Source organism: Chionomys nivalis, chromosome 8, assembly GCF_950005125.1.
Source record: "Chionomys nivalis chromosome 8, mChiNiv1.1, whole genome shotgun sequence".
NCBI lineage: Eukaryota > Metazoa > Chordata > Mammalia > Rodentia > Cricetidae > Chionomys > Chionomys nivalis.
The window spans coordinates 30,952,071-30,972,907 of record NC_080093.1 but is presented as its reverse complement, the minus strand read 5'-3'; the positions used below and the strand labels follow the sequence as shown (position 1 = coordinate 30,972,907).

At 39.5% G+C, this 20,837-nt stretch overlaps 1 protein-coding gene across 8 annotated transcripts in view; it reads right to left on the bottom strand.

Annotated features, from left to right (window-relative positions):
- Positions 1-20,837, bottom strand: part of Rfx3 (regulatory factor X3) — a 251,670-nt gene that overhangs the window by 15,868 nt on the left and 214,965 nt on the right. For all 8 annotated transcript variants that reach the window (XM_057777838.1, XM_057777834.1, XM_057777837.1 and 5 more), the window contains 2 exons: positions 16,008-16,216; positions 10,183-10,336 (listed from right to left, as the gene is read on the bottom strand). In XM_057777838.1, the coding sequence (XP_057633821.1) occupies positions 10,183-10,336; positions 16,008-16,216 (363 nt within the window). The remainder of the gene's footprint in view (positions 1-10,182; positions 10,337-16,007; positions 16,217-20,837) is intronic.

The window sequence follows — 20,837 nt, the reverse complement described above, 5'->3', positions numbered from 1 at the left end:
ATTTTAAGATGTTCTGAGCATTACTTTTTTTAAAGGATCTCCCAAATGAGAACAAAAGTCAGGAAACCATTCTACAATTAGCACTGACTGGTACAAGGTTTCACAACCAGCGGGAGGAGCTGCTAATTTACAGTAACTTCCAACTTTATTCTGCTGGGAATACTGATGTTTACTGGGAAAGTACTGGGCTCCTTGGTGGCTTTCTCCTATGTGTGCACTTTTCTGTATATTTTCTAATAGTTTTCACTGAAACTAGAACACAGGATCAAGATTTCTGTCTGTTTTCTCTGTATAAAGACAGCTTTTAGCCGGGCGGTGGTGGCGCACGCCTTTAATCCCAGCACTCGGGAGGCAGAGGCAGGCGAATCTCTGGGAGTTCGAGGCCAGCCTGGTCTACAAGAGCTAGTTCCGGGATGGGCACCAAAAGTTACAGAGAAACCCTGTCTCGAAAAACCAAAAAAAAAAAAAAAAAAAAAAAAAAAAGACAGCTTTCACTCTGACACTGCTAATGGCGCTGTTCTCTGGGGCTGGCCTGCTGCCTTGGCAATGTGCATATATGGCCCCACGCACTCACATATTTAAGATGCAACTTTTTCTATTCAGGCTCTTTGTTCCCTGGGGATACAGCAGCATACGTATCTTCACACTGTTTCAAAATCACTAAAACACAGTCACCAGAGAGCAGGCAGGTAGTGAAGTGTACAGCGATACAGGCGTAGCTGCTTTGGAAGAGAAGTAGTTTCAAACATAGGAATGTTCACCATCATCATCAAGCCAAAGCCAGAGCAGGGAGCAGTCTGTCCTGAGCTCACTCCAGTGTCCTGGTTTGCCTTTCCCTAGGTTGTTCCTCCCACTCCCAAATTCAGGTAGAGGTTCCTTTTCCCTCCTACAGTCTACCTTTCTGCCATACTGCTGTTTTCTAGAATCTGAGAATTCCCTGCCCATTGGCTCTGAGTTCCTTCTCAGGCCTGTGAAATCTCTTCAAGGCAGGTGTAAGCTCGTGTGTGTGTGTGTGTGTGTGTGTACGCACGCGCAATTAGGGCAGCCAATTCATTTGCAAGGTGCAGGAAAATCCTGACCACTAGCCTGAGGTGTTCACAAATGAGAGGACTAGAAGAGAAGTGTGTAAGGGTAGAGGTCAGCTGCATCTGGGTCTCTATTTTTTGGCACGGATGTTGGAAGAGACAGAAAGTTAAATGTAAGCCACATGTCCTAAGTGATCAAGATATATTTGTTAAAAGTAGATGGATGCTCACGATCCAAAGGAGGAGCAGAAGGAGAGAGAGCACGAGCAAGGAACTCAGGACCGCGAGGGGTGCACCCACACACTGAGACAATGGGGATGTTCTATCGGGAACTCACGAAGGCCAGCTGGACTGGGTCTGAAAAAGCATGGGATAATACCAGACTCGCTGAACATAGTGGACAATGAGGACTACTGAGAACTCATGAACAATGGCAATGGGTTTTTGATCCTATTGCATGTACTGGCTTTGTGGGAGCCTAGGTAGTTTGGATGCTCGCCTTACTAGACCTGGATGGAGCTGGGTGGTCCTTGGACTTCCCACAGGGCAGGGAACCCTGATTGCTCTTTGGGCTGATGAGAGAGGAAGACTTGATTGGGGGAGGGGGAGGGAAATGGGAGGCGGTGGTGGGGAAGAGGCAGAAATCTTTAAGAAATAAATAAATAAATAAAAAATAAATAAAAAACTTTGCTCAGATGAATCTGTTGAATTTACTTTTGACTGTCCCGAGAAAACAAAGATGAATTAAAAGACAAAGTCGTTGCCTAAAAAAAAAAAAGTAGATGGATGGAGCTGACTTTATCTATAGTTGGCTCACAAACTCTCAAATATTTAAGCATGTGAAACCCCTGGTCCTGTAAAGACACTTTATAAAAATGAAATAAAGAAAAACTATCTATAAAAGAGAAAGAACCCTGCTCCTAACCTGACTGGCTCCCACTGAAACCAAGTACAATATCTACTAGCAACCTTAACAACCTTAACTTTTTACAGGAGAGAAGGACTGGAGATGGTTAATAGCTGTCTTAGGGATTTGTTGCTGTAAAGAGACACCATGCCTACAACTCTTATAAGGGAAAACTTTAACTGGGGATGGTTACAGGTCAGATCCTTAGTCCATCATCATCAGGGTAGAGAGCATGGTGAGGGCAGGCAGACAAGGTGCTGGAGAGGCACTGAGAGTTCCACATCTGGCTCCACAGGCAGAGACAGAGCCATTGATCTTGGTTTGAGCATTCGAAACCTCAAAGCCCATTTAAATGACACACTCTCTCCAAAAAAGCCACACATCCTAATCCTTTCAAATAATGCCTCTCCCTATGAGCCTGTGGGGGCCATTTTCATCCAAACCACGACACCGGCAATAATGAGGCAGAGAGACAATGAGATTGAGCAGGAATGGAAACACAAATGTGAGTTAGATTTGTAGAGCTTTCACTAGATTCATTTTTGGCCCATATTCTTGTTGAGAACATCTTTCCTGACATTTTTAGCACTGTATTTTATTAAAACAATGGCATGAAGAAAAGGAGAAAAGCGTAGTTTCCCTAAGGAAAGAACTTTCCCACTCTAAATCTGGTACACATCTGTAATCATGGCAGGAGGAGTGCCATGAACTGGAGGCCACAAAGCAAGTTCCTGTTACAAAACGGGAGTAATAAACGACACAAAGACCTTTCCCACATTGAACAAGTCAGTTTACCTTATTAGCAGGACCAGCAACCACCACTTTCTCTATAACAGAGAACCACAGGACAACAAAATCAGGTTCCCAGGGTCACTTGGGGTAGGCCCAGGATCAAAGAAGCCAGTAGGTGGCACTGTCATGCCTAATCTATGTCCAGGAACCCGACACAGCTTCATCTTTCTCCAAGCAGTCACAGGTCAAAAGTTCTCTAAACAACCTAGGGACAGACACGCTGCAGACGTCTCTGGGGTCTACAATAAGTAGTTCAGATGTTGAGGTGTTTTAAATAATCTTGAATTTCTATTTTTATTCCTTTCCCCATTTCCAGATTTCCAGGTTTTAGCATGTAAACAAAAACCTAACACCGTGAAGACGGGCTCTAAAATATTCTAGAAGGTACAATTGGTCTGAGCACTTTACTTTCCTGAGTACGGATCTCATCTATGAGCCATGAGAGCCAACAGGAAGTTCTTTCTTTATTCTTTTGCATTTCCCTCAGTGATTATTTTTCAATACTTTCTGTGGGATTCTCTCTATGCGCATAGAGGAGAGGATGGAGAGGTTGTAGCTAGCAGCCAGCAGAGGAGACTGAACACAGCAAGCAGGCTGATGAGGGAGATCCTGAGGGGAGGTTGTGACTATACCTGGACTCGTCCTGTAAACAAAATTAAGCCCTTCTTCTGGCTGGAATAAATAGACAATACTACCATATGCAAAGAGAAGAGGAACAGAATGCAAGCCTGGAGAAAGGCAGGAGACAATGGAAGAGCTTTCAAAGAGTCAATCCTAGGAATCTGGCAGATGGCGGTCCCTAAAAACAGCTTCTCCCATGGCTTCTCCAGGGTGTCACATTCATGATGTACTTTCAGGTTGTCTGAACTTATGCTAATATAGGAAAGCAGACTTAGGTCTGAAACCAAACTACAAAATCTCAAAATAAAAAATTTTATTTAGGTCTGGTGTATTTGTGTGGGGGGTAAAAGGAGGCGAAAGGTATAATTTGTTGTTTTCTAATACATTTGACCTTCCAATTGCAAGACTGCTTCAATTAATGCTGAATTTAGCTTGCATATTCCAACTATCTAAGAAAAAAGAAAGGACAGGGAAGCAGGATAACCAAGAGACATCCATGAAAACCCAAGAAAGAAGCCTTGGAACAAAATGATAAAATCTTATATAGTAGGCATCTGGCTTACATGTTATGAGAAAGAGCATATGTACATATTTATGTTTGGGTGCTGTATGCTATGGATACAAGGTTAATATCGTAATTCCTACTTAGAAAACCATTAAAGCAGTTTATATGATAGCAAATTTAAGTGGGTGTTATGAGCCTTGGTTATTGGAGTGTGGCTGAAGCACTCTGTGATTTAACCTTAGCACTTGCCATTTCTACCTTGTGACTTTCCACTCCTGTTGGACTTCGTGGTGAAAAGTGACACTAATACATCTCTTGCAAGGTTTGGAGTACTAATAAATGAGAATCTACAACACCCAGCAAAGTGACAGGATCTAACTTCAATTAAAATGTCACTGAGTGATAGCAAGCTTTGTTACAAATAACAACATAGCTTTGACAAGATTCCATAATTTCTCAGCTACTGCTATACACAGGTGTTTTTCCCTGCAAAAACTTCAACTTGTGATACAATTCTTTTTTAAAAATAGGCTTTAAAGTAAGTCTACCGGTCCACTGGCACATGTTCAGAGTACCCGTAACTGCCCTAGAATCCTGTGCACTGACACGGTTGTCTTTGGTGGATTTTAGCTTCCATGCTTATGTGCATGGCTGTCCTTCCTCCAAAGGGGACTCTTTCACTTCATGATTACAATGTCTGCCAGCTGAATTCCTACCAATCCTTTGCTTTTTAGTTTTTTCCCTCCCCTTCATTCTGAATAGATTAACTCTGATGAGTCCAGGAAATATTCTTCTCCAGATGGTGTTATTATTAGAAAGGTTGTTTTCCATATTTATGTTCAGACTGGATAATTAAAAAGTCACTTTGTTTCTATTTTTAGATTTTTGAGTTAGGATTTCATTACCATAACCTAGGTTGACCTCAAACTCACAATTCGTTGCCTCAGGTTTGAAATGCCACATTACAAGAATGTGACACCATGCCTAGGTCATATTTTCTAATTTTACTTTTAAAATGTTGGCTACAGAGGTGGTTTAGAGCTAATAATATCTGAGCATGGTTATGATTAAAAAGAAGTCAAATATATTAATTTCAAATGCATAATATAAAATGCTTGTCATGAAGAATCATTTTAAGAAGCAACCCAAACTGTTTAAATTCAGTGAATATGTTAATAAAGTGTGTATTTAAGATGTAATACATACACACGCACCACAGACTACCAGACATATTCTAAACAGCCAAAAATTTTTTTCAAAAAAGCTATTTTTCTGCTCAATTTGCCTTGTCAGAGTTGCATGGAATACTTTATGGTTTTGAAATTTTCATTTACCAGGCTTCACAGGTGTGCGGCAGGTATAACGCGTCTGTCTTATGTCCACTCCTAAAATCCCATCACTGTCAGAAAACCAATGGGCACACTTAAAATACTTACATAAACATGAAAACTTCATAAATTCTGACTGAAAATAAATTCTGTTTTCTATCATGTAGGAAAGAACAAAAATAAAAATCAATCAACTAAACAACAAAACAAAAAGGAAAAAAAAAGAAGTCTACAATTGCTAATGTTACAAATGACATAGTAGGGCTCATTCTAGTAGCAGGACGCCATTCTGGAAGAGACTTAAAGGGGCTGTGTGGCAGCTTCTGTCTGGCGGACTAATTCGTGGCGGCCCTTACTGAAGCAACTGACAGTACCACATTGAGGGTGAATATTAATGTGCTCAAAAATAGTTTTTTTTTTTCTATTTACTGTGTTTGTTGAAAAACATGTTGATATCTTACCTGCTCAAATAATGCAACATTAGTTTTAAGATTTATTTACAGAGCTACTACGAGTGAAAAGATATACTGATTGTTTTTTCTTGTTGTTTTAAAAGGCTTTCCTTTTTTTCAGACCAAGTTAGCGGTCTGAATCCTCCCCGCTGCCCCAAGGAAAGCAGTAATAGAGACAAAGCAAATGTGCTCCAGTTGCCCTGGTGACTCTGAAGCGCCTGCCTTCCACCCCACGCAGCCCAGAGCAGTAATGAGCACAGCATCAGCCGTGGAGTCAGCAGCACAGCCCGCACTTTCCCTGCCATGTGGCTTTGGGAGATTACTCAACAGCTCTGGGTCTGACTTCAGCACAGGCACAACGAACATAGCCTTGTGGGGGATAGAGTCACTTGAAATCTTTGCCTCCTGCATGGCCCCAGTCCTCTCCACTGTGGAATGTGACAGTGTTTACCTGAATTTCTGCTACCTGAACCTCAGATTTCCCAAGAAAATCTCTCACTGGCCATGATCCCTGTCTCAGTTAGGTCTTCTATTGCTGTAAAGAGGCACCATGACCATGGCAATTCTTATAAAGAAGAACATTTAATTCAGGCTAGCTTAGAGTTTCAGAGGTTTAGTCCATTATCCTCACGGTGGGGCATGGCAGCATGCAGGTGTTGGAGAAGGAGATGAGAGTTCTACATCTTGGTTCACAGGCAACAGGAAGTGAATTGTGTGCCACATTGAACATAGTTTGAGCATAGGAAATCTCAAAGCTTACCCCCAATGACACACTTCCCCCAACTAGGCCACACTTCCTAATAGTGTGGGGTAATCAGACCATCACAGTCCCCATCTCAGTTGTTCCATGTCACTTTCACTGGGTCTCTGGGGATTGACACCAGGTTTCCAAATTCTCTAACTTCTTAGAATATTTTATTTCTCATCTCAATATTATTTCCTTGGGAAAAGCTTTCATGGCCTTCCCAGGAAAGAGTAACTGCCCCTTGCTTCAAGCACCCCCTAATTCCCTAAACTCTTTATTGATAGCACCAAGAATGTATAGCTATACAGTTACAGACACTTAATAAATATGTATCTCCTACTGCAATATAATCTCCCTAAAACATCCCTTTTGTTTACTGTCGTAGTCAAATCATAATAGAGTTGTTAAGTAAATGAGTCAACTAGTTTCAGAAAGAAGTAGTCTAGTTTTCAACACAGGGAAACATGGCTCATCCCAAATTCAGTTCCTTTGACTTGAAAGTTCCGTGTTATCTTCAGGTATTAAATTTTCAATTATACAAATCCTATGGAGAACCGTGCAATCACTATTGTGTAGGCTTTAGAATGAAAAGTGAAAGTCCAGACTAAAGAGAATAGGCTAGAATAACAGTCTGTGAGGATTGGGTCTCACTAAGGAACTGATATTTAAACCATGCAGTGGAAATTAGAATGGGCAAGGAAAGGTGGTGTGAGGGTTCCTGGAAGAAAGCCAGTTACAGAGTGGTCTAATGATGGAAAGGCACAAAAGGCTAGCATGGTTATAAGAGGGGCAAGGGAAGTGAGAGGCTGAGGCCGATGGACAGCCAGGCCCAGGGTTTAGATGCCTCTTGTACAAGGGGAGAATTTTCTTTCTTAACTAACAGAAGAGTGATCTACTGAGGAGCTTTAGGTAGGGGATATCACAATTAGCTTTGTGTCTGCATAAGACAATACTGACTATGCTATGAGTGATTTGAAATTGGGAAGGCTTGGTGAGTGGCTGGAGATGGGTCAAGACAGGCATGCAAAGATGATGCTCAAGACAGTGTCTTATGCAGCAGAGGCTAGCCTTGAACTTGTTATACAGATCAGGCTTGACTTGATCCTCTGTTCTTCCTGCCTCTACTTCACAAGCTCTGGGGATACAGGCATGCGTACTCTGCCATGTCCAGCAGCAGTTTGTACAGAGCAATTAAGGGCAGAGAGAGGGTAAGTTTAGGATACCATCTGAGGAGTCCATGAGGTGGCCGCGTGTGTTGGGGAGGCTTCTTGACAACCCATCTTCTTTCCACAGATGAAAATCATTTTAGATAAGATAGTAGGATTAAGGTCAAAAGTGCGTGTTAGCTAAAAGGCTTCTAAAGTATAGTGCTATGGGAGGGTGAATAGATAAAATTAGCCTTGGTTTTCTTTGTGGACTGAATGGTATATAATCAAGAAAGAAGGATTTTCTTACAGACTGGGTAAGGGTACAGTGAGCAAACAGACTAGGATGTGCATTTAGAGCTCTGGTTTTACAGCGGCTAATTTATGTCTTATTGTTATATCTATATTTTATTAATGTATCTTTGCATTATGCTATAATTTATCTTATTCATTTACAGCCTACTCATGCAGTTAAGTATGTCTATTACAATGATTATGTGGCAGTGTTGATAGTGTATCTCACTTGAATTTTGTAGAGCTAATATTGGCTGCAGACTCATGTGAGGAGGTAGCTAAACCTTCGCAATGTGATGGGCTCATGCCTTTGTTCTTTAGACATGATGGGAAGCAAAGACCATGCAGAATAAACCACATGGTGACAATAAGAATCTGTTTGCATTATCCCGTTCACTCTGGTAAAGATCTAGAACACAAGAGATGTCTGGCAAAGTATTCAATACACTAGTGGGCAGATCCATTTCAGAGTCTAGAGCCCTAAGGCAAGAAATATTTCATTCCAACTGGGCATCTTGTAAGAGGATTATCTAGACAGCTAAAGGCCAAATTGAAGAAAAGTCCAGATTGTTTGGCCTATTATTTAAAAACAGCAGCAGTTCTTGCACCATCTCACACATATCTTTTAAACGCATTTAAACACAATCATACAACAATGTATATATCAGAAAACTGCAAAGGATTCTCTAAAAAATGGAAAAGATTAATATTTCAAATGATGTTAGAAATAACTGACATTCAGGGCTGGAGAGATGGCTAGGCCATTAAGGGCACAGGCTGCTCTTCCAGAGGACCTGGGTTCCATTCCAGCCCCCACACGACAGCTGACAGCTATCTATAACTCCAGTCTCAGGGGATCTGACCTCTCTTTTGGCTTGCTTGCGCACCAGGCACACATGTGGTACAGAGACATCCTTACAAGCAAAGACCTCACACACATACAAAAGTTTAAGAAGGACTGTTTGATGTTCATTTTACTAATATTAGAATGCTTGTGATGTACAGAGGAATTTACAAAGGTGCTTAAAGTATTTTTAATGATTTGATTTCTTTTTATTTTATGTTTATTAGACAGCAATTTAGCAGCATTTATCTACAACTCCCCCCACCTCCTCTGTGTGTGTCTGTGTGTTCATGTGAGTTTATGTAGGCCAGCTCAACAGCTGAATACCTTAATTTTTCCAAGCAAGGTTTCTCACTGACCAGGAGCTCACAAGTCAGCTAGACTGGCTTGCTAGTGAGTCTCTGAAGACTCTGTTTTCCTGTGTCCCAGCACTGTGATGGCAGATGCACACAACTGTGCCTGCTTTTCACATGCGTGCTGGGGATCTAAGCTCAGGTCCTCAGTCGTGCACAACAAACATTACCCGTTAGGTGATTTCACCTTATTTCCTTATCTTGAAAAACAAACAAACAAACAAACAAGCAAACAAATAAACAAACAACCCCTAAAACTTAACCATATATACATAGATCAAAAATAAATATCTGTACTGCTTTGGGTATTTTGTGATTTTATGTCTGACCTGGCATAATTTACTAATGTATAAAGTACCCCAATTCAATATAATAAATTGAGCCTGAGCTGAATTATTTCAGCATTTGTACCTATTGTTCATTATATTAACCAATTCTCATTTGTATTATTGTCAGAATTACCACTTTCTGACACTAGGTATGGATAAGTCATTTTTATTATTACCTAGACATTCTAGAAATAAAATTTACCCCATATTGTTAGTGACAAAAGCATGGACTTGAAAATCAAACTATTTTTTAGCAAAATGTCTCCAGGGTTTACTAGCTACCATTGAATATCCTTGTACCCATGTCCTCTGCATTAGCCTCAGATGTACACCGATAAAGTAGGAAAAGGGGAAACTTAATCTCAACAGTTTGTAATAAATTATGAAGTGTTTTATTATATACATAAAGGGTGTAAAGCCATGCTTGCAGCACAGTAAAAAGGGTCAGTCAGCATTGCCATCATCAGAGCCCCTCTGAAGCAAAACCATTCATTTCCTTCTTGAAGACTAGGGGAGAGCCCACAAAATAAACATTTAACTCTTTGTTTTATTTTTCTTGGTCCTTAGCTTTATCATTGGTATTGGTCTTTCTTGTCTCCTACTCAATAACTTTTCTTTTAAAACTTTTTAAAGTTTTATGTTCTTCAAAGTTCTATTTGTTCATTTATTTTAATATGGGTACATATAATGCAGCAAAGCATTCTGCTGACATGACGGAATCTTCAACTTTAGAATTCTGTAATTAAAAAATACACAGTCGGTTCACTGTGGGACTGACACTGCTTTATTCATAATTTGAAATGTAATTAAAAATCAAACATAGTCCTTGAAGCCTCTCTTACCTCGCCCATCACTGCTATTGGTGTCTCTCCTGTCGCTTGAGCCACACGATGCTCTACCAAGTAGAACATGTACTCATCATAGAGTAGCCGGATCAGGTGAAAGGAGCCAAAGCTAGCAGCACTGCGTAAGGTTAAGTCCCGAATTACCATTGAGCTGTTCAAGAGAAAGGGCAAAGATGAAGCCAGAATTAGTGACAAAGATTAGAGTTAGTACTCTTAAAAGCTGTTACGTCAGGAGACTACATGAAAGCACAGGCGTTAGAATATAAAACGTGCAATAGAACAATTTCATTGTTGAAAGAAGTTGGCCCAACTCATTTAGTGGTGGGAAAGAGGTCATTCTCAGTAAGGCCTTCATTAGAAAAGACATTTCATTATTATAGGAATGTTTGCGCTTCCCCTTGTACTCACGAATGATCACAACTGAACAGAAACAACTGTAGAAAGGCTGGAGACTCGTCCCCGCTATAATGAAAATCAACTCAAAGTGAACATCTTATTGGTGATGACGGATACTCTGTCATCTCTAAACGATAGTGAGTTCACTTTGTGCCAGATTTCACACAAAGATACGAAGCAAAGCTCCCTGAAGCAGTCAGTCTAAATGGAGGTGGGATTCCAGCTTGTTCTGTTGGAGGGTAAACTTACTGATTCCAGTTTCTAGGTGAATTTCATTTAAATTAAGGCTATTTTTCCCCGTTACAGAAAGGAATCATATATGAATTAAGAAATGAGTATATTTAAAAAGTATGAATATTAAATGCATGTATTATACAAATATGAGCCATTTTGAAAGAATAATAACAATAAACTCTCTTATATTAAAAATAAAAATAAGTCCATATAAAACTGTGGCTTTACTAAAGTTGTATCAACTAATAAACTTCTCTTTTCTTTTTTTTTTTTTGGATTTTTCGAGATTGGGTTTCTCTGTAGCTTTTGGTTCCTGTCCTGGAACTAGCTCTTGTAGACCAGGCTGGTCGCGAACTCCCAGAGATCCGCCTGTCTCTGCCTCCCAAGTGCTGGGATTAAAGGCGTGCGCCACCACCGCCCGGCACTAATAAACTTCTTTTATACTTCAACTATAGATGTGAATCTATGACTCACAGTGAGAATAATGTATGTATGTATTTATGCGTGTGTATTTTATACCAGTTTTTACTCAGATGCCTTTTTCTACAGCTTTTTGGCCTAAAACTGTCATTATATTCTCAGGAGGAAGAGGAAAAATGTCACAAATGAAAGCCTTATTTTTGTAATGATCAATTATAAAATTCCAGGCAATGAAAGAATATTAAGTAGGCTTTGCTTTTGTTTTCTGTTTTATTTTTCAACCTTTTAAAAACAGAGATTTAAATATATCAGATTCCATACATCCACGGTGGCTAGTGACAGATCATGAGGTGACAGCTGAGGACAGAAGCTCTGGGTTCTGATGCTGGTTCCATGCTATTTGATTCCTAACCTAAAATATGCAGTTTTCCTGGGGTTGTTTTCTCCAGGGAAAATGAAAGCAGTATTTTTTAGCTAACTTCCACAGTTATTCCATGGGGAAATGAACTAAAGAATATACAAACAATGTATGAAGAACAGAATGCAACAAATATTGATGGAGGAGGGTCATCTTTCTATCTGTTGCTTTCATTGGTTAATTAATAAAGAAACTGCTTGGCCTTTGATAGGACAGAAAATTAGGTAGGCGGAGTAAACAGAACAGAATGCTGGGAGAAAGAAGCCGAGTCAGGCAGTCGCCATGATTCTCCCGCTGGACACAGATTCAGGTTAAGATCCTCCCTGGTAAGCCACCAGCTCGTGGTGCTACACAGAATATTAGAAATAAGTTAGATCAATATGTAAGGGCTAGCCAATAAGAGGCTGGAACTAATGGGCCAGGTAGTGATTAAAAGAATACAGTTTCCGTGTAATTATTTTGGGGCATGAGCTAGCCATGCGGGCGGCCAGGTGCCGGGGACACAGCCCCACCGCTCTTATCACAACAAAATATCATTATTATGTTTATAACATAACAGAAAATGCTATTTCAATTTGTATATGGAAGAATGAAAATCAGCAGGGCAGTGATGGTGCATGCCTTTAATCCTAGCATTCAGAGGCAAAGACAGGTCTACAAGAGCTAGTTCCAGGACATCTAGGGCTGTTACACAGAGAAACCCTGTTTTGAAAAAAAGAAAGAATGAAGATCATTATATGGAAAAGACTTTTTTAAATCATTGTACAAACAGAAGAAAGGTAAACCTTGGATGTCCAGTAGGCCCATTTATAGTATGCCTTCAAACAAACAAACATTCATTCAGAAAACCAAACCAGGGCCTCATTCTCTAGTCCAGGCTGGTCCACATCTCATTATGTAGCTTAGAATGAATCTCCAGCCATCTTCCAGCCTCAGTCTCCTACATGTGGAGTTATAGGTGACCTTTGTAATCTTGCCTACAACCACACAACCATTTTTAAGGCTTAAAAGGTAGTCTGAGAGTCAGCTGATACAATACATAGTAGTTCCCTAGATCTACAGTTTTGATTTTCTTGGCTTCAGCCACTGCAGTCTAATAATGTGAAATTAAAATTTCAGAAACAATCAACAAATTTCAGATCACATGTCCTTTTGCATAGAGTGATGAAATCTACTCTCTGGTTCCTGACCTCTGGGACACAGCTCATCTTTTTTCAAGTCCAAGCTCTATGAAGTTCCCAGAGTGGACTACAGTGACGCTGGGGAACCAATAGACCAAATTCCTGCAAAATGGGGCCGCATTTATCTAAATGCCAGCTCACTGAACGGTGTAATTCTAATTTAAGAAATTCAGAGAATGAGCAAAGTTAGTTTAATTGCATCAACCTCTTCCCCAGCACATATACCAGGAAAGATCGAATGACCTTCCCTGTAGTTAGCAGGAATTCTCCGCTGTTATATTCACAAAGCACAGAAGAAAAGAAACGGTCCACATAATTTTTTCATTTCTTGGTTTTCCAAAATCAACATCAGCCATTCAAAGCTAGTTTAAGGTAGCAGACGGCTCTAGATGGAGCAGGGTCAGTCTGCAGCAACGCATCAACTGCTGTGAGACTGCCAGTTTGTTTCTATGCGTCTGGACAGGTAAATGCAAACACAAGTTTAGAAATTACTAGATTAAATATCTGATTTTTAAACACGAAGGGACTGTATATATGGCTGTCAAATTTATAATATTCTTTGCAAATTTACAACTTACATTCACAATGCTAAAAACTTAAGCGCTCTTCTTCTGCTTCTCTGATGATTTATGCATCAGTTTTCATTATTCACCGTGCTCTTGTGCCTCAGCAAACGGCAGTTCAGATATTGCTCTGCCTACCAGCAGGAGGTATGCATCTGCTTAAATGTCTCTTTCCTCTGTGGCCCTGAACTATAAGCCTTCAAATCTTTTTGAAATGAAAATAATAACCATAATCGTGTCTAATAATAACAAGCCAATTATCCCCAACTCAGGGAGGACAGAGGGCAGGCAAGTGATGATCTACTGAGTTTGTGTATCTGCAGAGAACATGAAATACAAGCGAGTAATTTTCTTTCTTTTCAGGATTCCTGCAATAGATCTCTGTGGTGACAAAGGCTCTAGGGGTTTATTTCTAAAATGATTTCAACTAAATGCAGGGAAAAAAAACTCACAGGGAGAAGTGAGAGCAAGCCTGCCGCTACAACACAACACAATAGGAGGGGGCTGAGCATCTTCCTTTCACTGCTATATAAGGTTGGGCACTCTGCTCTGGTCATGTGAGGCTTGGAAAGAGTCAGATAGTATAAGTGATGCTTGAGCCACTCATCATGGGCACACAAATCACTTATATAATTTTCTGTGAAAATTCAGATGAATAAAATATTGACTCTCAAGCAATCAAGGAAACCTATTTTTGCTTTTAATCCCAGCATTCAGGAGGCAGAGCCAGGCTGACCACTGTGAGCTCAAGGCCAACTTGGTCTTCTCTATAGTGAGTTCCAGGAAATCCAGGGCTATTTAGAAAGACCCTGTCCCAAAAATGCCAACAATCAAAACCAACACCAAAAAAGAAAATATATTTCCAAATTTGAGCCTTGAATTATATGACAGATGGACTCCTATTTCATGAGACAAGTTAGATAATTTAAAATTTTGACTTTGGCATTTGATCCTGTAGTTAAAATACAAGTGTTTGCTTCTTTATTCAGGGTGATCCCACTGACTTGGTCTGAAACATGTTTTTCTTGAGAGGTATAACTTGTTCCTGACATAGATTCCGTACCGGAAATCTACCTGACCATTCCATCCTATTCAAATATTGCACAAGTCCTGATTGATACAGCTCATACGTGCTCTTTTCAGACCCTGTTATAGATTTGGTGCCAACAGCTCACTCCACATTTGCCATTATGTGATATATAACTAGTAAGCCCTTTCCATTTAGGGGTGCTTCTATGTCTACAAAAACATGTATTCCCTTCCATATTAAGTATTTCAGTCTAAAAGACATGTTCCTACCTACTACATACTAGCCATGCAATATAAACACCAGAAAGTGACTGATACCAATTATCCTCCCAACTACTAACTACCTCCTAACTACCAAGAAAATGAGCTAGTGGGTCTCAGAAGTAACCAAGGGTTAAAAAGAACATATAAATTCTGCTCTCTGATATATAGCTCTGATATATTCTGCTCTCTGAAAGTTAACAGAATTAAGAAATTAACTATGTAGTTCTGAGTGTGAACTGGAATTACCCAAAGGATTTCAAAGCTCAGATTGCTAGGCTTTCCTCTATGGATTCAGATTCAAGTAGGCTTGGGAAGTGGCCTAACGATGCTTTTATAATGTATCTAAGTGGATGTGAGGCCATGGGTCTAGTGACTACAGTTTGAGGGCCATTGGGAAGGGAACAAAAGAATAGTAGTCATAACCCCACAAGAAGGCACCTCAATAAGGTAGAAGCAAAGGGAAGACAAGACACCTTTTCTGATTGTTGCTGAAAATATCACCTAGAGCAGTGGTTCTCACCCTTCCTGACGCTGCGACCCTTTAATACAGTTCCTCAAGCTGTGCTGACCCCAACTGTAATTATTTTCATTGCTATTTCATAACTGCATTTTTGCTACAGTATTGCAAATACCTGTGTTTTCTGATGGTATTAGGTGACCCCTATGAAAGTGTCTTTTAACCCCAAAAGGGGCGGTGGCCCACAGGTTAGGAACTGCTATTCTAGATGGACTCTCAGAGATTACTATCTGAAAATTTCTTGGCTTTGAGCGCGAGAGGGTCTACTTTCCCCCCAAAAAAGTTCATTTTCATAATTTTCCTGCTTAGTCTCTATGCAGCACAGTCATAGAGTTGGATATCCCACCAAGTCTAAGTTTCTTTTTTCTGTGAATAGTGTGCACACATGATGGAGGAGTTACTTTCATTTAATAAAGAAACTGCCTTGGCCCATTTATAGGCCAGCCCTTAGGTGGGTGGAGTAAACAGAACAGAAGGCTGGGAGAAAGGAGCCGAGTGAGGGAGTCGCCATGATTCTCCCACTCCAGACAGACGCAGGTTAAGATTCTCCCTGGTAAGCCAGCTCGTGGTACTACACAGAATATTAGAAATGGGTTAGATCAATATGTAAGAGCTAGCCAATAAGAGGCTGGAACTAATGGGCCAGGCAGTGTTTAAAAGAATACAGTTTCCGTGTAATTATTTTGGGGCATAAGCCATGCGGGCGGCCGGGTGCCAGGGACGCAGCTCCGCCGCTCTTATTACAACACACATACACATTTGCAAGACAGGAAGAAAATGCAGTGAGCTTGGGATGCTACCTGTAGAAAGACCATTTGAGCAGAAACTGCCTGGCGGCTTTTGGGAAGCTGGGTCTTCCTTCATAGGGCTTCAGCGCCTGCATCATCACATTGTCCAGCCATGCGGCCCACTGCTCCAGTGTGCTCTGCTGCTGAAGCGTCATCTTGAAGTCTGTTTCCAGTCTCTGAACCATGTTGTCGTCACACTGGCACACCCAGGAAGCTTGCTCCTGGGACAGGTCACAGACAGAAAGGAAAGTTCAACTCACCAGCGTCTCACTGAGTGTCAGCACAGAGCACATGCAGGGTGTCACACAGAAAGCCTCAGTGGGGACATGAACCAGTCATGAGCACGGACCATGCTTAGGCACACCATGCCTTTGTCATCTTCAGGGCTTAGCCTTTCTCCTTGATTATTACGTGAAGCAGTATTTAACTGTGATTTGGTTTTCTACTTGGGCTCGGTCTTGTGAGGGACCGAGCATGGTTACTTAAGGCAGACAGATGTCAGAACCAGCAGCAGGCATTGTCCTGTTTTCACACTGCTTCAAAGTTTTCCCCACCCCACCACATAAAATCGTAAAACCATTTTAGAAGACTTAGAGTAAGTCAGAGGAATAAATGGATTCAATTGGCCAAAAGTGGTCCCTAAAGATTAAAACAAAAACAAACACTGACTGGTACTAGGAAGAAGCATATGCTGTGTGAGTTTATAGATCGGGAGCAGAAATCTCCAGGGCTATCAAGGCAAACCAACTAATGCAAATTAATTCACAGAACCGAAAACAACAACAACAACAAAACCTCTTTTGAGAAAATGTAGACGTGCTACCTGCCAAGAAACCCGATTACTGTAATTTCCCTTCTGCTTCTGGTTGGGAAGTTTCATGTTTTGTAACAACAATGAAAATAGGAAGTTTAAAGTTACTTTTCAGTGACGGTATAAGTTTTATGATGTTTCTAGTGCTGTGCTGTATTTTAAGATTAAAAGAAAAAGATCTCTCAGGACCAAAATGTAATTATTTGACAACACTGCTCGACAATTAAAGGCATACATTTTTGTTCAGGCCCTAATTTGTCAAACTAAGTTCAAACAGTTAATTAGATCAGTGAGGGCTTCAGTTTCCTAAGCACAAAATTCAACAATGAGAATTATTACGAGTTTTTAAGTATGATTCATTATGAGTTTCATTATGAGTTTCTTTGAAGGAGTATCTGTAAAGTTTCAATACAAAGACATAGAATACATTGATATTTACATGAAAACACTGTCTGCAGCCTTAATTCTATGCTATTTTAAAGGTCAAGCTGATTCAAATTGAAAATTTCAAATCAATACACCTCTAATCCCACCCTTCCAGCTCTAGCAACTCTGCTGACCCTACGTTTTACCCATTCAAGGCTCACTTAATCTTAGAGGCAATTCAAATGCAAACCGTACCCACATCACTCTCTCTAATCTTCCAGGGAAACCTAGCTTCTTCCTCATCTCAGCTGATAATAGCCTATCACCTTCTATCTTCGTTTCTACATGCGATCTCTTAAACAGTACTTACAAATAGTTTAAATAGACTAAACTACAACTTAAACAAAAAAGACAAGAAAAGAATGTAAGGACAGAAGTCCAAGATAGCTACAATACATGGATACACATGTCCTTCAAATTTTTCACACATATATGCCATGTTATATGTACATACATATTTGCATGTTTACATTTTCATTAGTCATTTATTCATGCTGATTTGTCTTGTCTTGTGCTTATACATAAATAGTTCTAATATAAATATAAAATAAGTATATAAATATAATAAATACTATATATTCTATTCAATATTCTGCTTAATAATGATAATTCGTTTACCCTTCCAGATAGATGAATATGGAGCTGTATTTATTGCTCACTAATAAGCTTGTTTCATTGCATAAATATGTTATCATATGTATAATCATTTTCATACAGCTAGACATTTGTTCTAAATTTTTACTAGTATAAAGTTTGAATTAGCTATGCTGTTAACTACATTTTGCTCATATTTTCACTTATTTCTGTATAATAGATTTACGTAATAATAATGGTTAAAATCTTTTAATAGTATCAAATGGTTCCCAGGAATTTTGTATCAACTTAAGAGTCCCTGAGAACCAAGATAAATTAAACATTACAATGGTTACCAGGAGAGGATTTTGGTGCCCCCCCTCCCCCGCTCACTTAAGCTTTTATTTATTTTTTTACTTTTGACCCTGTCTTTGAATACAGCAATGTTAAATATCAGACTGTGTGGACCAACAGAGGTCTAGAACTTTGTTGTGCATATGAGTCTGTGCTCCCTGTGAAGGAGTTTGTTCTTGTTTGCACTGGTTCTAGAAAGAGGATCTTATCGATACACACAGAAGAATTTCACTTCTTAACAAAAATTTGAACTCACTATGTGAAAATTATTTTTGGCAAGATAATATGATAACTAGAAACCCAATTTGAGAAATAAGAGCACAGCTCCATAAGCCATTTTTCACACCCGTTTATGATATATGTCAGTCTACAGAGTTCACCTAACAATGGCTCACTCCATAAACAGTCCCACTGTCAAGAAGAAAGCAGAAAACAAACATAATATTCAACATGGTACATAGTAAGGAAGTTCAAAATCAGACTGTATCTTCAATAAAGAAACCCAAGCACCTGGGTATGGTGGCACACAGTTTTAATCCCAGTATTCGGGAGGCAGAGACAATGGATCTCTGAGGTCAAGAACAGCATGGTCTACAGAGAGTGTTCCAGGACAGTTAGGGCAAAGCAGAGAAACCTTGCCGTGTAAAACAAAGAAAAAGACAAACAAAAAAGAAGAAAGGAAGGGAGGAAGGAAAAGAAGGAATGAAGGGAGAGGGAGGGAGGGAGGAAAGAAAGGAGGAAGAGAGGGAGGAAGGAAGGAAGGAAGGAAGGAAGGAAGGAAGGAAGGAAGGAAGGAAGGAAAGAAGGAAGGAAGGAAGGAAAGAAGGAAGGAAGGAAGAAAGAAAGAGAAAGAAAAATTAAGGAAGGAAGAAAGAAAGGAAGGAAGAAACTAACTCAAGTAATCAATGATCAGGTGATCAGATAAGACCATCCAAATCTAATTCATTATGTAGAGAAAACACATCCATTTACACAGAGCATTTAGAAACAATACCATCATAAGATTATCAGTTAAATGAGAAAGAAAGCCCATTAAACTGCAACAGAAACACATGTCTTGAAATGCAAAAATATTTGTTTACACAAAGATGAAATAGTGAAAAGAGATTTATGGATATACTGACAGGAACAACCAAAGTCTTGGCATACTCTAACAATAATACTTGGAACTTATTTCAGCCCAAAGTTTCTATATTGCAAGAGTTTTATCCGTTTTTTGTCAGTCTCACTAAAATTCATCTTAGAAAAGGCAGGAACAAGTTCCAAATGACAGGAAAAGGTCATGAAGAAGGAATGGGTATCAGGGCACACTAGAGAAGCCTGTCGGAGCTTGGAAGAGAAAGGTGCAAGAAAGGTAAAAAGCTGTGCTAGTTTGGGTATTCATCAGAACGTACAGAGAAGTAAAGTACAGGGTGAACTGAATGGCTCACAACTGTATTTATGATCTTCTGAGGAGAGGAAAGACGTTTTGGAGGACAGATGCTTAATTATACGGTTTCCAGTACTAATGACTGTCATGATGGACACATGACACAAAATTGACAGTTGACAACGTAGGAAGACAAACAGTGTCAAAGTTGCTGTGTAAAGATGAGTAATAGATGTACAGCTGACTATTGACATTCACGACGTCCTCAAGAGAGATGTTTCTAACCAGCGAGTGAGCTCATTTGTATACAGATTCAGATCAATACAAATATAATGAAGCCAGGATTGAGAAGACATAAATGCATGTTAAAATAAGAACGATTAACACTTTTTTTCAGATATTAATTGAAATAGATCATTCTTTACAAAAATTTCTGTTACTGAGTTGAATTTATCAAGGAAACTGGAGTTGTCTTACTATTCCGACTTCAAGATTGTTTTACCTCAACTTTTCTTAGGGTACTTTTCAAAATGAAGATCTGAAGAAATTTTAGAGTGCAGATCTGAAGGTGATTTGATTGCTTAGTAATTTTGGTAAATGAGTTATTGTAACCCTATTGACATACACAGACCATTTTATATATCCAAGAGTTTGTTGTTGTAAAGGTTATATGATTGCATGTGTGTACACACAACTATGTCTGTTTGAATACAGACTGTTGGTAGGTAGATGGATGGATACATGGAAAGAGACTGAAAAATTAGCTACCAGAAACATGAGCCTCGTTCGTGAAAGTCACAATAAACATAGTTAATTTATTCTACTATAAATGAGCCAAGCTCTAATATTATTATGGATATATTTTAAATAATAAAGCATGTTATGGAGGTTAAATATAATGATTTTAACAGACACACTGTAACAAATTACCTACTTAAAATATTCTTCTTTACAAAAGGAAATCCTGTATCCATTGTACTTGCTATCTCTCATTCTCTGCACTACCCCAGCTCTACCCAGTAGAAATCTACTCTGTCTCTGATGGCTATCTAGATCATTTCATGTAAATGGAAACATGTAACAACTTCCCTTCACTTCACACGTTTCCAAGGCTCAATCAAGGCTTCAGAAGTTCCTTCCACTGCCCAGCAATGGTTCAGGGTATCATTGAAGCTTATCTTCAGTTTTCAGGTAAGGACCCTTAGGTTGTCTAATTTTAACAATGATGCTATGAACACTGAAGTACAGATTGAGGATCTCTAACCCGAAAATTCAAAATCTGGAATACACAGAGTGCTGAATGCTCAAA